This window comes from Lipophrys pholis, assembly GCF_963383615.2.
Source record: "Lipophrys pholis genome assembly, chromosome: 4".
Classification (NCBI taxonomy): Eukaryota; Metazoa; Chordata; class Actinopteri; order Blenniiformes; family Blenniidae; genus Lipophrys; species Lipophrys pholis.
In genome coordinates this window covers 16,018,019-16,039,280 of record NC_137637.1, presented here as the reverse complement: position 1 = coordinate 16,039,280, position 21,262 = coordinate 16,018,019, and the positions used below count along the sequence as shown (strand labels likewise).

Genomic DNA, 21,262 nt, shown 5'->3' with positions numbered 1-21,262 from the left:
TCTGACAAATAGGAGGGAAATCTCTTGATTATGAGGATAGATCAATGATACTCAGCCTGATTGAGTTTTCATGTGTCGTTTGTCTTCAGAACAACAGAGCAGGGGACACCACCGCCCCGCTGAAAGGGCTGATTAAAGACACGTTTGTGTTTCTTGTACCACTAATTACTACTAATTCATAGATACTTCAGAGATTCACAAAAGCTGCTGAATTGAAACTAATTAGATTAAAAACATGATTTAGATTAGCTTTAAGGTCCACAAAACCAGAAGATTATTGTGACTCCTACTGATGCTTGAGTGTACTTAACTCGCACATTCATTCTTTACTTTGGTTTACAATGTGTGTGTTTGGACCACAGCTTTATCATTGTAATGTTTTTTTCAACTGTGGGCTACTTCCTCAATTAAATAGTACTGCTGAATGCACCCAAATACTAGAAGATAAGTGCAGTGCGAATGAAACAATGTAAGATGATTGAACTACTTCAATAATCTTATCTGAAAGTTTTATGGTTGCAGCGTAACTGGCAAATAAAAACTATAGACTTGGGTCAGAATCTTTCAAAAGATGTAAAAAGCTGGCAGACTGGATTTGTTACAGTAACGAAAAAACACTTTATGTATCCTGTAAGTAGATTCATGTTCAATTACTTCTTAGTCATAATAAATCTATCAGATGTATTTGCATTATATAAATTATTTAACAAGATATCTAGTTACTTTGAAAAACTTTGTATACCAAAATGTAAAAACAACTCACTGAATCAATCTTTTCTTGCACCCACTGAACTGTTGTGCAGCATTAGATTCCAACTTTGCATACTCTCACACTCAAGTCTGTCAAAGTATATTTTGATAAAACAGGTAAAAGAAGAATGTGGGTGGTAATAAGTGTGAAGTGTCACGGATGCTTTGACTGAAGGTGGACCTGCAGTCTGGATGAAATTATTCCCAGGTGCAGCAAAAAGCATTTAGACAATGTTGTGCTTTCTTAAGAATGTGCATTTATTAACATCAGTTATAAAAGTTAATTTAATCAGAAAAAACCCATTGTACAGAGTCAGTCACAATAATCTTCATTACAAACGTCATAAAGAAAACGACAAAATCGACAATCTTTTGGTTTTCCTGACACCGTTTTAAATAATGGAACAAATTCATGTTACAATTTTTCTCCATCACAGACGTGTGTTTAACCACTGCTCTTCAAGCTATTCAACGTTAACCAGTTGCAACAAAGTCAAAACTATGAACACAAAATGTGAAAAGTTATTTCAGACATGAGTCACATTAAATGATTTGGAGAAATAACGGGAGGCTTTGTGGAGCAGAAGGCAACGTTTTGGAAAAAGCCTTGTGACCTGAAGCCAGAATGACGGAGAGAGGCAATGACAGCGGGTCCAAGTGGTGACACAGGAAGTCAGGAGTGGCATTTCAACACGGGGATGATGTGTCATGTGTAGACACATAAGGCTGAGCGAGAGGGCCTTATTCCAATATTAGACTCTCATGACTTTGTGCAGGAATTTCCATACAGCGGTGTGAAAAAGTGTTTGCTCCCTTCCTGATTTCTTACTTTTTTGCACGTTTTCCACACTTAAATGTTTCAGATCATCAAACAAATTTAAACATTAATCAAAGATAACACAAGTAAATACAAAATGCAGTTTTTAAATGAAGGGTTTTATTAATGAGGTAAAAAAATTTATCCAAAGCCACAGGGCCTTGTGTGAAAAAGTGTCCCCCCCCCCCCCCCCCCCCCCCCAGCTCCTGTTTAAACAAAACTGGTTCATCACACCTGAGTTCAATTTCTGTAGCCACACCCAGGCCTGATTACTGCACACACTTTTTTTTTAAAGACTGCATTTTGTGTTTACTTGTGTTATCTTTGACGAATGTTTAGATTTGTTTGATGATCCAAAACATTTAAGTGTGAAAAACGTGCAAAAAAGTAAAAGATCAGGAAGGGAGTCAGCACTTTTTCACACCACTGTATATCGCAGTGTTGTTACCGTCACTGTAGCATCCCTGGTTGACCGATGACTTGACTCTTTCACTGATGGTTCAAGACATTAGATTCTTTTTTAATCACAAAAAAAGCGTTCCTTTCCATGTCCATGAACACACCGTAAGACCTAAAAGAAATGAATAGAGAAAACATTAGCATAAACACCCTGACATAAAGCCAAAGAAACAACAAAAACACCTACAAACTGCTCCAAATAAATCTACATAGTACCCGGAATGTGTACAAACCTTGGGCTTCTATCAACCAGGTGCTTTGTGAACTAAAAATAAACTTTAAAAACGTAACTTATTTGTGTTCTCGGTGCCGTTTTGGCCTTGTTTCACCGGACTTCCGGTTTTATAGCCCTTCAAAATAAAACATCTAATACATTTTATAAACTCATAATGAAAATCAATATATAAATTGCTAAGTGGTGACTTGTATAAACATAGAATGAAATCAACAGGAAATACAGCAAATGCACAGGAAGGGAGGATCTGCTGCTCTGTGCTGAACGTTGCTGGAATGAGTCTGTAGCTGAAGAAGTTCCTCCTGTTGACCAGGACATCACAGAGGGAAGCATTAGAGGCATTTTCACCTTACTGTTGCCGGTGACTAATGCAGTCCAAATAATTTCACTGGTGATTTCTGCCACATTTGTGTTGGTGACAGAACAGAAACTGTATCTTGAGAGAACAAAACTCGACATAATGACATGATGACATGTTTGGTCTCTGTCCAAGCTGGAAAAAGAAGACTGAGGAAGTAAGACAAATGTCGGGAGACAATTTTGTTCTTATGCACCACCATAATGTCACACTAATAGAACCATATTTTTCCTCCACTTTATTGCAAACTGTTTCAAGCCCATTCTTGCATTCATTATTTTGCATTGGTGTCTCTCCAGTTTTTACCAAAATGCTGAAGTTTCATGCCTGATGACTTCCTGCTTTGTAAATGCAATTAATGTGATCAAGTAGTCTATTTTGAAACATTTCATTTGATGCCCGCACTATTATAGTCATTACAACGCTGTAATTTTCTGGAGGGACTGCTCTTATAATTCAAAATGTTTCCATATCATCATGCTCACCTTGCAGGTTCATCCCAGCAGAGAGATGAACATGACCACGCCCATGAACTGTGTGAAGAGAATAAGCGGAGTGAAGAAGGACCACACCGGCCACAAAGCAATGTTGAAGCTGCAGGAGAAATACACAGAGGTATTAATCAGTCAGAGTTCAACAAGGCCACACCACAAAGTTAGGTTTCTTTTTTCATTTTGAGAAAATCCAGTGCGTATGAAATTTTCTTAGCTGACCAGCAGGGCTAATCCAGCATTAAACTGGCAAATAATCTACAAACAAACACTATTTCTACATTTGAACTCAAGGCATGTCAGATTAACTTAGTCGGTTTACCAGGCCCATGAAAAAATACTTTGAATCTTTTAGTGGTTTTAAAGTAGTACAAGTCATTTGTCCAAGGAGAAGGAGGCTCACAGTCAGGCCCTTTCAATTTGCTTATTGTTAATAAATACTTTGTGACAGATGTACCTTGAAATGATTAGAAGGAATTGTGCCATTCGAAAAACTTCACAGTCAGAATATTGTTGATATCGCATCCTGCTTCACAGCTCATCTCCCTCTGAAGTGAACCACCTGACCCAGTTGGATGTGGGGCTCTTCATTTGTAAACCCGTTTAAACATACATTTGGCACAGCGTACTGCATTTTGTGCAAGTGTGAAAGCGGCTTATGATGTTTTATCTTCTGCTTGTCTTTATTCTGTCCTCATGCCTCCAGCACCTTCTTTACCGAGGCTCCCATTGAAACCTGAAATAAATTCATTTCCATGGCCTGCATGCTTGGTACACTGAAGGCAGGCATTACACTGTATGCTGCTGGGACTGCTTTACCCTGGTTCCTCTGACACCATTAGGTTTCCCATGCCGAGCAAGAGAATTTAGTCTTTTCTGAGAATCTCAATCTCGGAAAAGTGCACCGCTTCTCCGCTGGTGGTGTTTTATGTTATACATAAACAATACATTCTCTCCATTAACGTGCTACTCATATTTAAATAAGAACAATGCGTTACCTGCATGATGCAGAAATAAAGGCGGCAGTGGTGATGGGGGGGATGGCAGGATACTCTTGGTCGTAGTGCTGGATGCCTTTGAACCACTCAAGGTACACAATGCAAAATGAGGCCAGAGACAAGCAGATCCCGAGGAGAACCAGACCTGCATTAAACCACCAACTGAAAGAAACAAAGGGGAAACGTGAAGGTGGTTCCTTCAAACGTGACAGCCAGCATAAGTTTTATCAATACGGGCCATATAATAACAGAAAATCAAAAATCTTCGAGCAAGTATATTTATATGAAACATTAACATATCTCCTTTGAAAAATTATTTAATAATGATGCCAATCATCTGTGTTTTACCAACTCTATCAAACAACACACAACAGCTGATTGAGAAGCGGCCACTCAACCACGGCCTCTTCATTCACCTTTTGATGTCATCATTTTCCATGATGTTGTGAAAAAAATCTACATAGTAAGTCACGGCTACAGACGCCACAATCCAGAAAACAGAGTGTTTGTTGATGCGAGGGAGTGGTTTGGCATCCTTTTCTTCTTGACCTGAAAGGCAAAGAAAAGGCAAGAAGGATTTGTATGAAGCCACAAAGTATGATTCCATTCATACATTATTATAACAATAGTTAATTTAATAATGTGGGGGGGGGGTGGAGTAATGTAGTGATTAACCCTCCTGTTTCTAGTCAAGAAAATCCCTTATTGGAGTCCAGACAGTGTTGGTCATTGTGGATTTTGCAGGTCCTCTCTGTGTGAGCAAAGGTTTTCTCCGCGTACACTCCAGAAACTAGTAATCAGTTCCAATTGGCTCCTGTCCCCAAAAAGGCCGATGTTGGATAAAACGGTATGAAAAAATGGATGGATAGATGGTAAAACATTGAATGACTCAAAGAAAATTGAGAACTGAGACCTGCCAAAATGTTTAAAAGGGAAAAAAGTAAAGATTTGCGAGCAAATATAAGATTTGCCTTGCAATAGCTTAATGCTGCTAAATCCCTGCCTTTCAGGTTCGAGTGGCATCTCGGGTGAAACCGATAGGTTTCTTTGAGATAATCTCGCTTCTCCGAGAGCAATTAATCTCTATAATTTACTGGCTGATTAAACGTATCAGAGCTTGTTGCTGGCTGCTGAAGTGCTTCAGCATGCTGGTCCAGTCTGTGGAGGGTGTACAATGAAATCGATGCCCCAGACAGCAAGCTCACCTTTATTTTTCATTTATATTATACTTACTACTCCATCATCAATAGACGACATATATTTTATTGGGAAATGTTCTGTGCAGTGATGGCCTGTGCATGTAAACAGTCAAAAGTTTGGTTTTATAAAAGATTTAAACTGGCAAAGACATGAGTCTTGTATTAGACACAGTGTAGAAGTATGAAGGTTATAACCGAAAAAGAAAACTGACCACTGTCACTCCTCCATAGAGTCCATGTAACTTTGTCTGACCTCTACACTTTCAGCTTGTCCCTAGTTTATCACATGAAAGACGGTTTGTTCCAGTTTATGACACTGACAGGAATCAAACAGTCTGAAGGCTGTCAACTTTATCCCTAGAGACAAAGCATACCCACACACGTACTTATCTGACTTCCATCTAGTATTGCTTTCTCTGAATTCTCTAAGATGTACCTTAACTTTATCTGCAATAAACTGTCATCATCCTCAAGTCCGGCAAATTCCTTCCTGCTCCTCTCCCGGATTTCTTGAGCAAAAACAATCAACAATTGCTGGTGTAGTGTCAGTCAGGGCCTGGAAGTTGGACAATTGTTCACTGGCCTGTAAAGGCCTGCAAAATTACATAGAAAGAAAGACTGCGCTGTGACATGTACCACCAGTACGAACTGGACTTTGACAGACTTGTTCATTCACTGCACACAAGTCTGAGAATACAAATGTTAGGTTCTCTGAAAGTCAGAAGCGAAAGGATAAACTTTGACTGCTTGCGTAGTCTTAAAACAACATTTAGCAGCAGTGACACTTGAGAGCTAATCACAGTATCAGTGGTGAAGGCTCCATCAGATCAACCAGTCAAAACCAGCGAGTATCAACTTATGTTGTCGACACTTACTCTTCTCTCCCTCCTCCCCCGGTGCAGCTGCCTGCATAAGACAATCGACATCTCTTTTAAATCGATTTCTCAGCGTGGCGAGGTCGTTATCGTTCAGCATTTTGACTCTAAAGGTACATCCGAATAGTCCCTCCTTTCATTTGAGCTAACTAGTCATAGACGCGGCACTTCCTGCTCACCAAGGCGCTTAATCGTGACGTCATACACAAACGACAGTTGTAGTTTTTGGTTTAGCTTGGGCATGCTAATAGAAAAATAAACAAAAACAAGCAGCATGGGCTTGAATAACAAGCTGGATAACATTAGGATGTTATACAATAAACCATTTTAAATGTACTTTTTATTTAAATTCAGTGACAAATATCGTATGTATATCAACTTCAATAACTAGTCACAGCACATCAACCTGAAAGTCTTTTTTTGATGAACAAAAGTAACATAGATAGGGAAAAATATTGCGATAACATTAATGCATGGAGTGACATGTGGCTATTGCTACACACATGTGTATTGTCTCAGGTTAGAGTCAAACTATGTGAGGTATTACATATGAAATAAATATGTTCCTCTTGCAATTTCACAATCAGTTATTCTCTTTCAGAGAATCAAAGCGATACAGAAGATGGATGAATGGATGTAATTCTCTCCAGCCTGCAGATGTTCAGTGTGCTGTCCATCCACTCACTCAAAGTTGGGCTCTTCATGAAAGCCTTTTCTTTTTTCTGTAAGGGCCTTTCTGCCTCCCACCAACAAAATACAAAAAAAAAGATATATGTCTGTCACTGGCCATCTTTCAGGTATGACTACATTTTCTTTTCTCCAGAGGCAGGTGCAATCACATGTTGGCTGGATGGAAAATATATCAGCAGAACAGCCAAAGTGCTTTGCAAACTTCTTCTGTTCATGCATTTGTCACAAAATGAGCACAGATCAAAATAAACCATTCAGCTGAAAATAGTACATCAGCACTTTCCAGGTAACCGATAGCTACATTTACGGTAGCACTTTTTCAAGTTTTACAGGGTACACGTGCCACCATCCCTCAAAACCTGCGTACGATGCATAGTAGCTGGCTGTATTCTAAAGGCCATCTTGAATGTCTACCTTTGCATAGCTCTGGCAAGAATTTGACACGGTTGATACTGCTGTCCTACTTTTGAACTCTTTGAATTAAAACTTTCATTGAGGCAGAGAGACGAGAGAATGTGGAGCAAGGAAACGAGAATACTTTATGGATGGCTGCTATCATTTATTTTTACCTCAGCAGCAAAAAAACAAGAAGCAAATTGGCTGCCCACTTTTGTCAGCCTTATTAATTACTTGCTTTAAGAAATTTTTATTTGATAATGTTACTGCGATAGGTATTCAGCATGTTTATTATAACACAGAATACAAACCTACTACTCCAGCATTTACCCATAAAGAAATAAAGAATAGCGCCATGCTATTTTGTCCAGTGATTGAGTCTTGTTCTATTCACCACATAATGCTCTTTTAAGTGAAATCCATTTACCAATTAAAGATGTCCCAGCTTTTAGGTGCTCAAAATCATAAATACCCATGCCATGTTAATTTTTCAGTTCCATCAGCACAGTGGTGTGATGTGTTTTTTCATGACCACAGGTTCAGTAAAATATACCTCAAATTAAGCATCTTTCATTACTTGCCATTGGTTGACCACTCCCTTTACATCTGCAGATCTCAAACCTAACCAGGGCGGCACTGTGCTGTAGTGGTTAGTCTTCTTGTCTGATAGTGACTGTCCAAGTCTGGTTGGCGGTTGCCTTTGGAGTTTGCATGGACTCCCTGTGTGTGGGTGGGTTTTCTCCCACATCCCCAAAATAATCCTTGCATTTGAGGTCAACTGGTGATTCTAAATTATCCAGAACAATGAGTGTGTGCTGTTTGTTTTTCTCTGCATTCACCTAGTCAGTTGGGCAAAAAATGCTCATTAGTAGTAAAGGTTAGTGTGTGCAACTGTCTCTGTTTGCCCTGTGAGGGATTGCTCCCAGGCAGGTGGGATTGGCTCCAGTACTCCAAGGCCTTGAGTTGAATGGAGCTGCTCAGAAGATGGATGGAGAGCTCAAGTGCTGCTAGTTAGTGGAGGCTTTGTTTGAACTATATCTTACTGACATCTTTGACACCAAAGATAACACAAATGGATTAAGGTAGAAGTCAACTTGCAACTACTATGTTCAGGAAGTAGCTTGATATCGTGTTACTAATCCTCTGCACAACTGCTTATGGCTCACATTTTGTTACAGTACAGCTGCAAGCCACCATTAACATTCACTACAAAAAGCAAATGAAATGATATGCAAGTCAATATAAGGTTTCCCATATCTGGCAACATTTGTAATGAGAGACATCATAGCGACTAAGCCTGAGAGTGAGAAACTTAATAGTCAACGTCCCATTTGTGCAATGACTATGTACTGGCAATGAACCTTCAACAGGAGGTAAACAGATAATGACATTCAGACAACAACAGCTTCCTTTAGCACTCGGTCACAAAGTTCATCTTGGAATATCTTCTTGGAAGAAATAAAATATTTGCGACTTGCTTTCCAGGAAAGGATTAGTTTCAGTATCCTGTGTGGTTGAGATTCAAACAAAAGAATTAAGCACTACTGAGCCCCATTGGACTAGAGAACATCATTTTAATACTAGCAAACCTGAGTAACAGCTTCACTAAAACCCAAAGTATGCAATATACAATTACAGGTGAGCAGTGTGATGAATGAGCATCAGTGTTAAACCAGCTGGGATTAGCTGGGCTTCATAAAGCTGGGCAGATTTCCTCCTGTAGCTCCTCCTTGGTTGTGTGCGAGTGCGCATGTGAGCGTGCGAGTGTGTTTGTACAGGGTAAAGAGACTCATTCGAGCCGTGGAAAATCAGACAGCATTAAAACCTCACCTGAGGCTGACACCAAGCGCCTTGCCTCTATGGAGCTTCTGTGTCCGCGGCCAAGTGAACCCCGTTCGCGGTGCGGAGGAATGTGCATTAGCTTCGTCCCGTGTGAGAGTCAAATTCACCTCAGGTGCACCTCTCCCATTTCCCTTCCCCCACTCCAACATCCAATCCCACAGATAAGGTGCCATTTCCCAGCCTTACCGTGCGCTTGGAATGTGTAAGAGTAGCCAGGAAACAACATTTTATACATTAAACAACATAAGGTAGTGTGCAGAAGCTTTACCAGGCTCGCAACCGTCAGCAAAAAGCACTGAACACTGACATAACAGACAATTCTGTCAATAAAGCATTTAATCTTTTAGATTATGTCATCTGTATAAAAACATCCGACAGAGGATGACAAACACAATTGATAGTTTTTACATTTTAAAGACAAACAACAACATGCCTTAGATGCTCAAAACAGATGAGGTGGTTTACTTTATGAGTCGAACTCGTTCTTTCAGAACTCTAAACTTTGGATTGCCGTTGATCTTTTTGTTAAAAATGGAAAGCACGTCCTGCTCCGTTTTGAAATTCCTATCACCGGTAAAAGAGTAGTAGGCTGCCAGGATCTGCAAAAGATGAACAAGTTACACCAAACATTAGTTTCACTTTAGTATTGAAATAATATATGCAACACACACACACACACACACACACACACACACACACACACACACACACACACACACACACACACACACACACACACACACACACACACACACACACACACACACACACACACACACACACACACACACACACACACACACACACACACACACACACACACACACACACACACACACACACACACCTTCTTCCTGAGTTTCTTCACAGGCAGCTCCTGGTCAGGTGACTCTCTCAGTATCGCCTTGATGTTCCCCTTCCAGTTGAATTTTCCTGGAAAGCAAACAAAAGCATAAATGAATTTCCAGGATGAAGAATCTGGAACTGAAGGCCATTGCCTTTCTGCACATAAAACGAACACTAGCGACCTCTGGTGGCTTTCTTGTTCATTCCCAAAAGTCCAGCAGACTAAACTCCATGTTCTTTGCTTTACTGTTCACCGGTATGATTTAAAGAGCTACTGCTCCAATACATCCGCTTTGAAAGGACCAGTTAAAATCAGGTTGTCACAGCTACTTAATTTCCTTATCCAACAATGATGTACAAACATTGCTTTACATCTATAGTCCCAGGATGGGGTTGCAGAGTGCACAACTTATTCATTTGAACTTGATGTCTTTCAAAACACTGTTAACACTGAGCCAATGTCGTCAGGCATGTTACCTGTTGATGCAGATTGATCCTCACTCTCCTCTGGTGGGATGTTATTCACATTCTCTGCTGCTTTGCCCACTGGAAAAACAACAACAGCTCAGGATTACTATTGCAACTACACATCATCAGTAGGATAAAAACTAACCTTGTGATGGCACCGGGTAAGTATGAAGACTTTCAGATTAAGACACTATGAGTCACTAAGCATTAAATGAAACTGTCTATCTTGAGGCTTTCATTGTGAAAGAAACACTTTTACTAAAGAAAATCAAACACATGCTCAGACCAATTATAACAGTATAGTAAGTGTGAGGCAACATTTACTGAGCAACCATCAGACTCTTTATGACAAAAATATGTCTAACTTACGCTTCATTTTCTTGCTACAAGTCTCATTTTCAGCATCAGGCATGCTCTGCTCTTCATCTCCAGCTTCTTCTCTGTGCTTCCTCTTCCTCTCTTTTTTCTTTTTCCCAGCTTCTGCTTCCTTTGGTCCCGGCTCCACTGCCTCATCAGCTCCTTTCGCAGCTTTCTTGTTTTTTTGTTTCCGGAGCTCTTTGCGTTCCCGTTTGTTCAGCTTTTTCTTCTCCTCGACATTTGGTTGGCTGTTCTGTTCTGTGTTTCCATTTGTGTTCGCTTTAACATCAGGGGTTTCCTCTACGGATGTTTTTGTCTCCTGGTCAGTGTCCACAGCCTGTCACATGATAGTCAGATAGCAAAAGTTAAGGTCTTTCTCATTTCTATGAGACAACTGCATTAACAAATTGGAAATTCTTTACATGTTTCTTACCAAGTTAAAATAAACTAAACAATCCATAACGGCTTTAATCTCAAAAGAAATAAGCTGACTTTCATTCCTAACACTATTTGTAGAAAGTTGTTTTTTTCCACCAAAATATAACAACTTAATTAACCAATAAACAAGTGATCTTACATTATCAGATGCAGCGATTATTTCCCATACTTCTTCTTGGAGACTGGTGTTGGTTATTTTAACACTATTCCTTATCCAGTTCTAAAGAAGAAAAGAAATTACAAAAATAAAAAACATTAATCCATGCACACACACACTAATATGGTCAAATTAGAAATACGCACATAATTATTCTTTCTGTTTTGAATCACACTCACCTGAAACTTTGCTTTCTTCCTTGGCACATTATCGTACGTGCTGATCTGCTCGAGCACATTTTTCAGCTTCGCACTGACTCCAGGTTTGTTCATGGCCTCATGGACTCTCTTTGGGAACAAAAACAGTAAATCATGTGTGGGGGAGGAAAAAAAACAAACTTTAACAGAGCTGACATTGAACAATATTTCTATTTCTGTTTAATTATGCCATGGTTTATTTTGTCACTAATATTATAATTTAATATGCTGTAATGAGCCCATGTACCCTAAAAGGGACTTGAAAGACTTAAACAGCTTCAATAGATCATAAAAGTAACCTCACGACTGGAATTCTCTCCTGCCGGACATCTGAAACATTCAAACACTAATGTCTTAAAACATATCTTTTCAAACAAATATATGCTTGTCAACTCTGTTGGTCTTGTGCCAATCCCTGATTGATTAAACGTTATAACAAAGTTCTATACTTTTTTTTTTTTTTTTTAAGATGTCCATCGTTGTAGTGACCATGGGTGTCTTGAAAGGTGGCGATAAATAAAATGTGTTATTCATTTTTAAGGTCATTATTTCTTCTCCACATTCATGGTTACTGCATCAGTACATAGGGGCCGGTTTAGTTACTGTTGAACAGCCGTTACCTGTATCCACTGCTGCTGTTTCACGTCTCCTTTGTTTGCCTTGGCCTCAAACCCTTTGCCTCCATATTTCTGATCTTCGCTGATGCATTTGACGTGTGTTTTGTAGTCCTCGCCCCTGATCAACACATAGAGAGGCCTCAACATTAGACACACAAGTGTGGACACTTCGAGACAATATTGAAACGCCGACTCACCAAAAGTCTTTTCCACAGTCGATGCAGGACAGGACCTGGCAACCCCGGCACCAGCTCACGTGTTTCTCAACCTGACCTTTCTTCAAAGACTCTCCACAAGCATTGCAGGTGAAAAACACCATTTTAACGACTCCTCTCCGCTTGAACCAGAACTATAACGGATACGTAACACGTGAGACGAACACTAACCGGCACCGACGTACAGGAAGCGATGGATCTGCACATGAATCGGCAGCACACGGAGCGGAGCCGGGCGGGAAACAAGAGAAGCTAATGCTGCCTCAACATTTAAAAATGCACAAAGGAATAAAAACCCTGAGCATTAGCAACTGCTCTGATAGAATAATTCAGTTTCAATGTTCACGCTTCGTCGCTGCAAACTTTTCAAAACACACGTGACTATACGCCAAGACACGGCAGCTACACTTTTAGTCTTCCGTGTGAAAGCGAAGCCAATAATACGTTCCGAGGAGGGTGGATACAAAAAACAAACAATTCTTATTCATAATCACTATTTAATAAATTACTATTAATTACTTTTTTTTTCTTTGCACAAAATAAGTATGTATTTCAGAACAACAAAAGCTGACAGGGCAGGAGAGGGAAAAAACAGATTAAGGAACAACAGGCAGAAAACATTCGCAACATATAAACAAAGAATCATTCAAACACTATTTGGACAGGAGACAATTAAATAATGGAGCTTTTAAAAGAGCCAAAGAGGAAAGCGCTTTAAATTTGTCAATAATGTTTTAGAGTTTAGCTCCTCAAAATGTGATGAAAATGTGATGCTTGCAGTAGACAAAGTGGCAAATGAATGTATTTTGGGTTCCTCGTTGGGTCGGAGTGAATTTCTGATGATAAGAGAAAAAAGTTGTGAGATGTGCCAGTAAGGTCTCGTTTATTCTTAATTAATTAATTATTGCATACATATTCATGTTTATAGAGTATTAATAGACACAATTTGCTAAATGTTCTATATTTTAAACAAAGGATCAATTGACTCTTGTCTCAAAGAATGTGAGATCATTCTTAAAAAAAACTTTTTGGTGTAAGAAGTAGTCATTGATTTTTGATTTAAGATGAGCATGCATGTTACAAAAGGCATGGCATCCATGAAAACACTATGTGAGAACAAACAATAAAGCTACATGAGTAGGTAAATAGTGATGTTGAAATATTAGAACAAGAAACACAATGCAAGTAAGACAGATTATGAGACAATAGCCATAGAATTCACATTTCCAGACATTGTGTATTTAAAAACATGTGAAATATTATATCATGTTCTGCATAAAAGCCTTCCTGTTTGTATTCAATAGTTTTATTTTCTTTTAAGTTCAGAAAAGGCAAATGTATTCTAAGAGGATTATTAATTTTTGATGTACATAAATTAAAAACAAGTGTACAAAATGCATTTCTGTTCTGGGAGTTAAATTATTAGTGATGAACTCGCTGTTTACGTTTAACAAAGCTGTAAATTACAAAATGATTAAGGGTTAAGGTCAGACTTATAATAAGAGAAAAGGAATATCATTAAGTATGGTTTTCTTATGTTATGTTCTTTACATTTCCAGGTGTTTTTATTTTCCTTTTTGTTGTTGATTTTGTTGTTTGTAAGGTATACAAATTCTACGTTATTCACAGAATTAATGGGAGGGCATAAATAAGCCATTGGTCTAAGCTGGTTCCTTTTCCATGGTCAGGTAATGTATAAAAAAATGTTTGCCATTAAGTTAATGGATTAAACAAGGTAAAGATTAAAAAAATCAATAAATCAATAAACTTGAAAGGAGCGTGTTCGACCCGGCCTCTAATACGAGTTGTACAGGAAGTGATGCAATGTTTACTGTGATGAAGTGACCCATCATCCAAATAAAAGGTGGGCTTCTTTAAAAACAGTTTGGACTTATCTTTGTACTCAAAGCCAGCAGCTGGTATCAGGACCAGTCGTAGGCTGGAGATGTCAGTCTTTATTAAGTTGTTGCTGCTCCGGTTTACTTTAATGACCGCTGCGGTGGGTTAGCTTAGCTTCGGAGTTAGCATAACAATTTTTGCCTGGGTGGTCTCGGAGTTCAGACGTGCCGGAGTCTGAGCCGGCGGTGGATTTATGAATGACTATAAAGGAGATGTTCTTTTTCACGTGTTGCCTTCTTGTTTAGGCCGGTAAAGGAGAAGCTAGGGCTGAGAAGTTGAGCCATGGACACCCTGTCCAGCCACAGCTCCTACCTCCTCCAGCAGCTCCAGGAGCAGAGGATTCAGGGACTGCTCTGTGACTGTATGCTGGTGGTTAAAGGGGTCTGCTTCAAAGCCCACAAAAATGTCCTGGCTGCTTTCAGCTCGTATTTCAGGTACCTTGGTCTCATTTCTAAACACATCAGTGACACAAATCTACTGATCCTGCTCTATGGTTAACACTTTCAATAGGGGGAAATCTATGCATCTATTTTCTATCTACTGTCTGAAAATGGACAAAAGGCAGGCTAGAGATACTGTGATGCGCTGTATCTTCAGGCATTGTTTATTCCAGAGCTTCTGTAGAGGCTTGACAACCACACGAATTCACCCATATGTCCAAATCATCCACCTAAAAGAATTCTCCATGACTCAGTTTGGCTTTGGGCAATGAGGGCTAGAGCAAATCCCATTAGGCAGGCATGTGTATTCATATAGCACCATTCAGACACAAGGGAATTCACATGGGTTTACGTGGGAATAAAATAAATACAAGTTGATTCATAATCTTAAGGGATTAGGATGATGAAAAACATTAAAACATAGCAATTAAGAAGGAGGAAAATTACATTAAAGGTTTTATTTTAGTAATAATATATAAGCTATTGTTTAATGAAAATCCTGAGTAAATAATAGTGTTTTAATGTCAACAGGAAGTTTGTTTCTCAGGCAAGGAGCGTAATAATTAAATGCTGCTTCACCATTATTGCTTCTGACTCTGAAGCCCTTGGTAACCCTCTTCCTGATGACCTAAGGGGTCAGGATGAGTCATATCGAGTTAGAGGCATACACCTAAGAAAGGTCACCATTTACATGGCTAACACAGAGAATTTGACTATCACTTGTATACATGCACGCATGTAAACACACCATCTTGTTAAATAGCCATGTATCCATCCAACCATCCATCTTTTGGACCACTGAGTCCAACCAAAGATCACAGGGCGCTTGAGTCAATCCCAGTTCACAACAGGTTACATTATAGACAGGTTGACAGTCATCACGGGGCAAACAGAGACACACAGTCACACACACACTACCTACAGGCAATACTAGAGTCACACTTTAGCCTGAATTGCGTGTTTTTGAATTGGTGGGGGGAACTGGACTACACTGAGTGAACATGTGTACGTACTTCACATGTAGACTGAAGATTTTCAGCCATGACCCTGTGACATTCTGTCCTAAGCACTACACACAGCGTGGGTTTAGCATAACATACAAAACAAAAATATGTTGTCTAAGTTTTCTAAATGTAGAATATTCATGTTTGCAGGTCTTTGTTCCAAAACTCCCCCAGTCAGAAGAATGAAGTATTCAACCTGATCATCCAAGATGTCAGTGGCATCGGTCAAATATTGGACTACATGTATACCTCCCATCTGGATATAAACCAGGATAATGTACAAGCACTGCTGGACATCGCTCAGTGTTTGCAGGTTCCAAATGTACAGAGCTTGTGTAACACTTTTCTCAAGCCTTGTCCTCCACCAGTGGAAATACCTTCCTTTTCTCTCCCGGGCATGCTGGGCTCAGAGGCCGACTGCCTCCTGGGGAGTGGTCTTCCTCACGATGTCGATCTCCACTGTCCCGCCGAATCCCATAGGCCCAGCTTCAGCAGTGATCTGGATCACACCAGAAGGTTGCCCGTTCCTGTGCCTAACAGCAGCTCAAGTTGTGACTTAGTAAACAGCTCGCATGCGCCTGCCGAGAAACAGCTAGTTCATGGTTACAAACTTCGTAACTTTTACAGTAAACAGTACTTCAAACAAAGTGCAATTCTCACAAACAATGCAGCCTCAAATCAAGGCACGGGCCCATTGGCGGTGGTGGAGGAGCAGCAGTGCCAGCTGGGAATGAACCAGGGAAGCAGCACTACTCCTGTGAACTCAGGCAGTACAGTTCAGTCCAGCACACCTTGCACATCCATGGTCACAGAAAAGAACCCCATCTCCTCTCTAACACCCTCGGATAATTTAAACACGCCTGACACAGACCCGGCAGACTCCATGCTCAACAATCCAGTCCGACCAAAGAAAACTGTGTATCTGAAGAAATATAATTACCTTCGGTCTCAGAAGGCCCTGGAGGAGATGTACAATGAGTCGGTTATTGGACCCGTCCTCAGCTGCCCCAAAGAGAGCCATCAGGAAGAGTCCGTGGTCCAGTCTGAAGCTCCAGAAGCTCCTGCAGAAATCACCACCGCAGAAAGAGAGGAGAGTCCTGTGACTGCAGCAGATGCTTCACTTCCTAGTCCTCCACCCGTGAGCCAGGATGAGCAGGATCTGGAGCAGTCTGTACCGGAGCCGCCGCAGCCGACTGGGAACAAGCAGTACTGTTGTGAAGTTTGTGGGAAGATTTTCAAACACCCTAGTAACCTGGAGCTGCACAAGCGCTCGCACACTGGTATCTGTTGTTCTATTTGCTTTGTAATCACGACGATCGGACTAATTGTAATAGACCATTGTAGTTTTAACCACATTTATTTTCTTTTGGAGGAGAGAAACCGTTCCAGTGTAACATCTGTGGGAGAAACTTCTCTCAGGTATTTTCTTGCGTATCATTCCAATTTGACACAGTTGGTCAAAGGTGGTGAGATTATCTTAAGGTTTTACTGATTCTGTCTTGCAGGCTGGAAATTTACAAACACATTTGCGACGGCATTCTGGAGAAAAACCATATATCTGTGAGTTATGTGGTAAAAGGTAAACTCTCTTCCCTTTTCTGCATATGATCACAAAATAACATGACTTCAAAAACATTCCACGTCTTAAACAACCACCTGGTCAATTGCAGTTATTTTAGGAATACTGTGTACATTTTATTGTATTATGTAATTATCTTTCTGTAACGCTTGTAAATTGACATGTTCATCTGTTGTACACAATCCTGATAGTGCCTGCAGTTTCTCTTACTGCTCGTAACTGTGTTTGTCTGTATTTTCTAGTTTTACTGCATCAGGTGACGTCCATCGCCACAAAGTGGTCCACACGGGAGAAAAGCCTCATCTTTGTGATATATGTGGTAGAGGTATGCAAGTCCTTTCAGCATCCATAATCTTCTTTATCTGTAGGAGCCACTTCTCTATGACGTGGCTGTCAAACACACAGCCTAGTGGGCTCACATTTATCTGCCTGAGGGTCTAATCCAGGCCGTAGGAGGGACTTGGAAAGTGTAAAACTCTGGGGCTCGGTGGCTTCTTCCCTAAAATGAGTTCCGACACCGTTTGTGTAGAATTTCATTTGGTCTGTAGGAGGCGCTGCGATCTCTATTTGGACGATGGACTGCACAGCAGTGTGTGTTTTACACTGAAGGCTTAAAATAAATTGAGTTGCTTGGTGGTAGGAGGTCACGTCTCTTCTTGTTTTTGCTGTGAAATTGAATATTGAAGGAATGTATATTGTCTGTTATTTCATAATTTGCAAAAAAACTTCCTGTCATCAACTCCCTCTAAAACAGAGCCTCAGCTGCCTAAAGACACGAGCGCGACACTGTGTTAACTGAAGAAGATTTCATTGTCATTATTGAATAATTTCTCCCAGGGATTAATAAAGTGATTCTGATTGTGATTCTTGCTCAGGATTTAACAACTTGAGCAATCTGAAGGAGCACAAGAGGACTCATGCAACGGATAAAACGTTCACCTGTGACCAATGTGGAAAGTCCTTCAACACACATAGAAAACTACTGAAGCACAAAGCTCGCCACACCGGAGAGAAGCCGCACAGCTGTGCAACCTGTGGTAAGAAGTATCAAGTGTTGTTCGCGTGCCTGCAATTTGATTCCATACAAAACGTCACAATATTATAGTTCTGACTATAAACTCCCAGTTTATTTAGAAATGATTTGCATTCAAAAATCAAATGCACTTATTGTATTCACTAGTTAACTTGACATTAAGCGTACTAGTGTGTGTTGCTCTGATTTGTTTATGTCTGCAATCTTTTTTTTTTTTTTGTAAACGAATGCAGGGAAGTGCTTCATTGGCTCAGGAGACTTGCAGCGTCACATACGATCGCACACCGGTGAGAAGCCCTACATCTGTGACACCTGCGGTAAGAGCTTCACCCGCTCTGCAATGCTGAGGCGACACAGCAACATGCGCTGTAAGGGTCCTCCGGTGGACAGCCCGGTCAGCGTCAGCGCTGAGCAGACACAAAGCTCGGACAGAGGGACGGAGTTCTGCAAACCTGCCAGCCACAGCAAAACTCCACCTGCTGCCACTGAGCCACATTTCTCCACCATGACGCCTCCCGCCGGGTTGGAGAAATCCCCACCATCCACAGCTTCAAGCCCGCCTTCGACTCCACAAATGGAGACTCCGTCCCCCGGCATGCATCTCAGTCCGGCGTCCACCCCACTTCCAGAGCTGCGCTCGCTGGTTCCCCACCACCTCCTCTCGTCTGGCCACCAGGACAGGAGTGCAACCCTGCCCACCGCCGACCGCCTGAAGCTGAACAAGCCCCACCTACCTCAGGAGGCCGACTACGAGCCGTATGAGGAGAACGGCAGCATGGCGGTGGACATGGGCCGAGGCCTGGTGGGGAGGTCCTACTTGCCTCCCGCAGACAATCACAGCAGTTCTCTCACGGGGTCTTCCAGACCCTACAGATCCAGCGAGGGCCAGTTTACCTCCAGTGTAACTCTGTGGGGGCTCGCAATGAAAACTTTGCAGAATGATAATGACATGGAGCAGTGAAAACAAGACCCAAACTTTGCACAGAAAGTCTGAAGATTTCTGTTTGGTGACATGATTCTTTGTTGGCAATGAATTATGGCATTAAATCTTAAACCTTTGGAGAAGCTGTTTAATTACCTGGTGCAACATTTGTACATATGCATTTGTGGGATGAACATCAGAGCCCAATGCTGGTGGAAGAGTAAATTGTGAAATTGCCATCAATGATTAGATACTATCTAATCTTCTTTCTCCCATTATTCTATAAATACGCATGTTGCCAGTTGTGATGCTGCAGGGGTCAAAGGTCATGCTCAGGGACCCTCGGTGTTAATCTGTCTGCAGTGAGATTCAAACCTCTGAGCACAGGTTTGCTTCTCTGGCAGAGGGGATTCGGCAAATCTTTCATGGAGACAAACAACCCACTCTTCTGCTCCTCCCACAAATGCATGTTTCTTTCTAACGTGGCTGCCTATGAAAGTGAAATAACCAGACTTTTTACATGTATAGGATATATCACTTAAATGCATTGTTACCTCAAACCAGTAATCCACCAAGCACACACCTTTTGTGTGTAGTTTTGTGGACAACAATGGAGTTTGCACTTTTCTCTGACATTTACCTTTCAGTTAGGTTTTTCACCACAGTTCTGATTGGTCGTAACAGACGTCAGTCACTAAAGTGAGAACTCTTACAGGACAGGGGTCTGCAGGCTGTGGCTCTGGAGCGACATACATCTCTGTGTGCTGCTCCCTGTCGCTTCACAAAACACATAAATACTCAATCACATTGCAGCCACTCTGAATGTCACATCTGTCTGCAGTTTGAAGGGATGATTATGAGAAACAACTTAAATATGAGTCAAAACCCTCAAATCTGAATACCTAAGACCTGAATATCTGACCTCAAGTTTCCTTGATTTTGAAGGGGGAAAAAATGCGTTTTTGATTTGCAGAAACTTGTCCTATAAGAGTACAAAACAAATGGTAAATGTCTGATCGATTGCAAATACCCATTCATTCACACAAGCGTCCATGCACTGGTGGTGAGTGCTGCCGTTCAAGGTGCTCGTAACACAATTTAGAGGATGAGCTGGTGGGTCGAACCACAAACCACAACTGAGCCTCGTACCTTCATAATAATATGACTTATTGTCACCTGGAAACGTGCTCTTGTGTTTAGAATGGCAATCGCTGTAATAAAAATGGGTGCTTCTGAGCCGCACTTTGCAAACTAAAATGTTTATTGTTGGATTTTATAGCGCCGCAAAAATGTTTTCTGGCTTTTCAGCATTTCTACAGAAGGCCATTAAAAGCATTGGGGTGGGGGGGGGGGGGGGGTCATGAAATACCACAGGAGGCTGTGAGGGCCAACATGTCAGAGGCAGACTAGGGTTGTGGGTTCAAATTCTCCAGATGACGGGTTACCACTGCACCATTGCATCCCACCAATTGTAATAATTTAAATTTAAACACCCCAAGATTCACAAATCCTACCTTCAAAAAATGGCAGAACACATTTCCTTATTTACAACATTAATGTTTTTGAACTTAATATTTTATAACTTTGTTGAAATGTCAGCAGTTCCACACATCAATAATAAGCAGCAGCATATTTTGGGTTACAAGCACTTTCACGATAATAGAATAATAATAAAGTGTTATTCTGAGGCGTTATAAATAGTATTGGTTTGTGTCAGTCCAAGAAGAAGATCAACTTAAGCGCCCCAGCACTTCATTTGCATAAATCGATCAATCTGTAATAAGCAGCCTAAAATACTCTGCACCTTTAAATAAATTGCCACATTTAAAATTCAGCAAACAATATAGGTGAAACTGCGTCTTGCCTCGTGTCTACTGCCCTTGTAAACCAAAGTAGGTCACATGATTCATTTCTTAAATTCAGCCTTAATGGTTTCTAATGAACAGTTTACAGTTTTATGAGAGTATTTGACCAAATCTT

At 40.7% G+C, this 21,262-nt stretch overlaps 3 protein-coding genes across 5 annotated transcripts; 1 reads left to right on the top strand and 2 right to left on the bottom strand.

Moving 5' to 3' along the window:
• Nucleotides 1–986: 986 nt before the first annotated feature.
• Nucleotides 987–6,345, bottom strand: tmem128 (transmembrane protein 128). 3 transcript variants are annotated; one of them, XR_013935316.1, is made up of 6 exons: nt 6,183–6,345; nt 4,525–4,657; nt 4,109–4,270; nt 3,105–3,213; nt 2,022–2,138; nt 988–1,559 (listed from the first exon to the last, which is right to left on the bottom strand). XR_013935316.1 is itself a non-coding variant. In XM_080462468.1 (5 exons), the coding sequence occupies exons 1-4, from the start codon at nt 6,280–6,282 to the stop codon at nt 3,114–3,116; spliced, it is 495 nt and encodes a 164-aa protein (XP_080318594.1). In that variant the 5' UTR covers nt 6,283–6,345; the 3' UTR covers nt 987–2,138; nt 3,105–3,113. The 3 variants fall into 3 exon arrangements, 2 of the variants coding, with proteins under 2 accessions (XP_080318594.1, XP_080318595.1); XM_080462468.1 differs by having other exon boundaries at nt 987–2,138; XM_080462469.1 differs by lacking the exons at nt 988–1,559; nt 2,022–2,138 and having other exon boundaries at nt 3,027–3,213; nt 6,183–6,318.
• Nucleotides 6,346–8,818: 2,473 nt separating this feature from the next.
• lyar (Ly1 antibody reactive homolog (mouse)) lies at nt 8,819–12,829 on the bottom strand. Its single transcript, XM_080461357.1, has 8 exons — nt 12,388–12,829; nt 12,194–12,308; nt 11,556–11,663; nt 11,359–11,439; nt 10,794–11,118; nt 10,434–10,502; nt 9,958–10,043; nt 8,819–9,709 (listed from the first exon to the last, which is right to left on the bottom strand). Exons 1-8 carry the CDS (start codon nt 12,507–12,509, stop codon nt 9,572–9,574), a joined length of 1,044 nt encoding a protein of 347 aa, XP_080317483.1. The 5' UTR covers nt 12,510–12,829; the 3' UTR covers nt 8,819–9,571.
• Nucleotides 12,830–14,205: 1,376 nt separating this feature from the next.
• Nucleotides 14,206–20,535, top strand: zbtb49 (zinc finger and BTB domain containing 49). The gene is made up of 8 exons (XM_080461768.1): nt 14,206–14,269; nt 14,550–14,738; nt 15,899–17,028; nt 17,121–17,167; nt 17,254–17,327; nt 17,570–17,652; nt 18,203–18,364; nt 18,594–20,535. The coding sequence occupies exons 2-8, from the start codon at nt 14,587–14,589 to the stop codon at nt 19,319–19,321; spliced, it is 2,376 nt and encodes a 791-aa protein (XP_080317894.1). The 5' UTR covers nt 14,206–14,269; nt 14,550–14,586; the 3' UTR covers nt 19,322–20,535.
• The last annotated feature ends 727 nt before the right edge of the window (nt 20,536–21,262 follow it).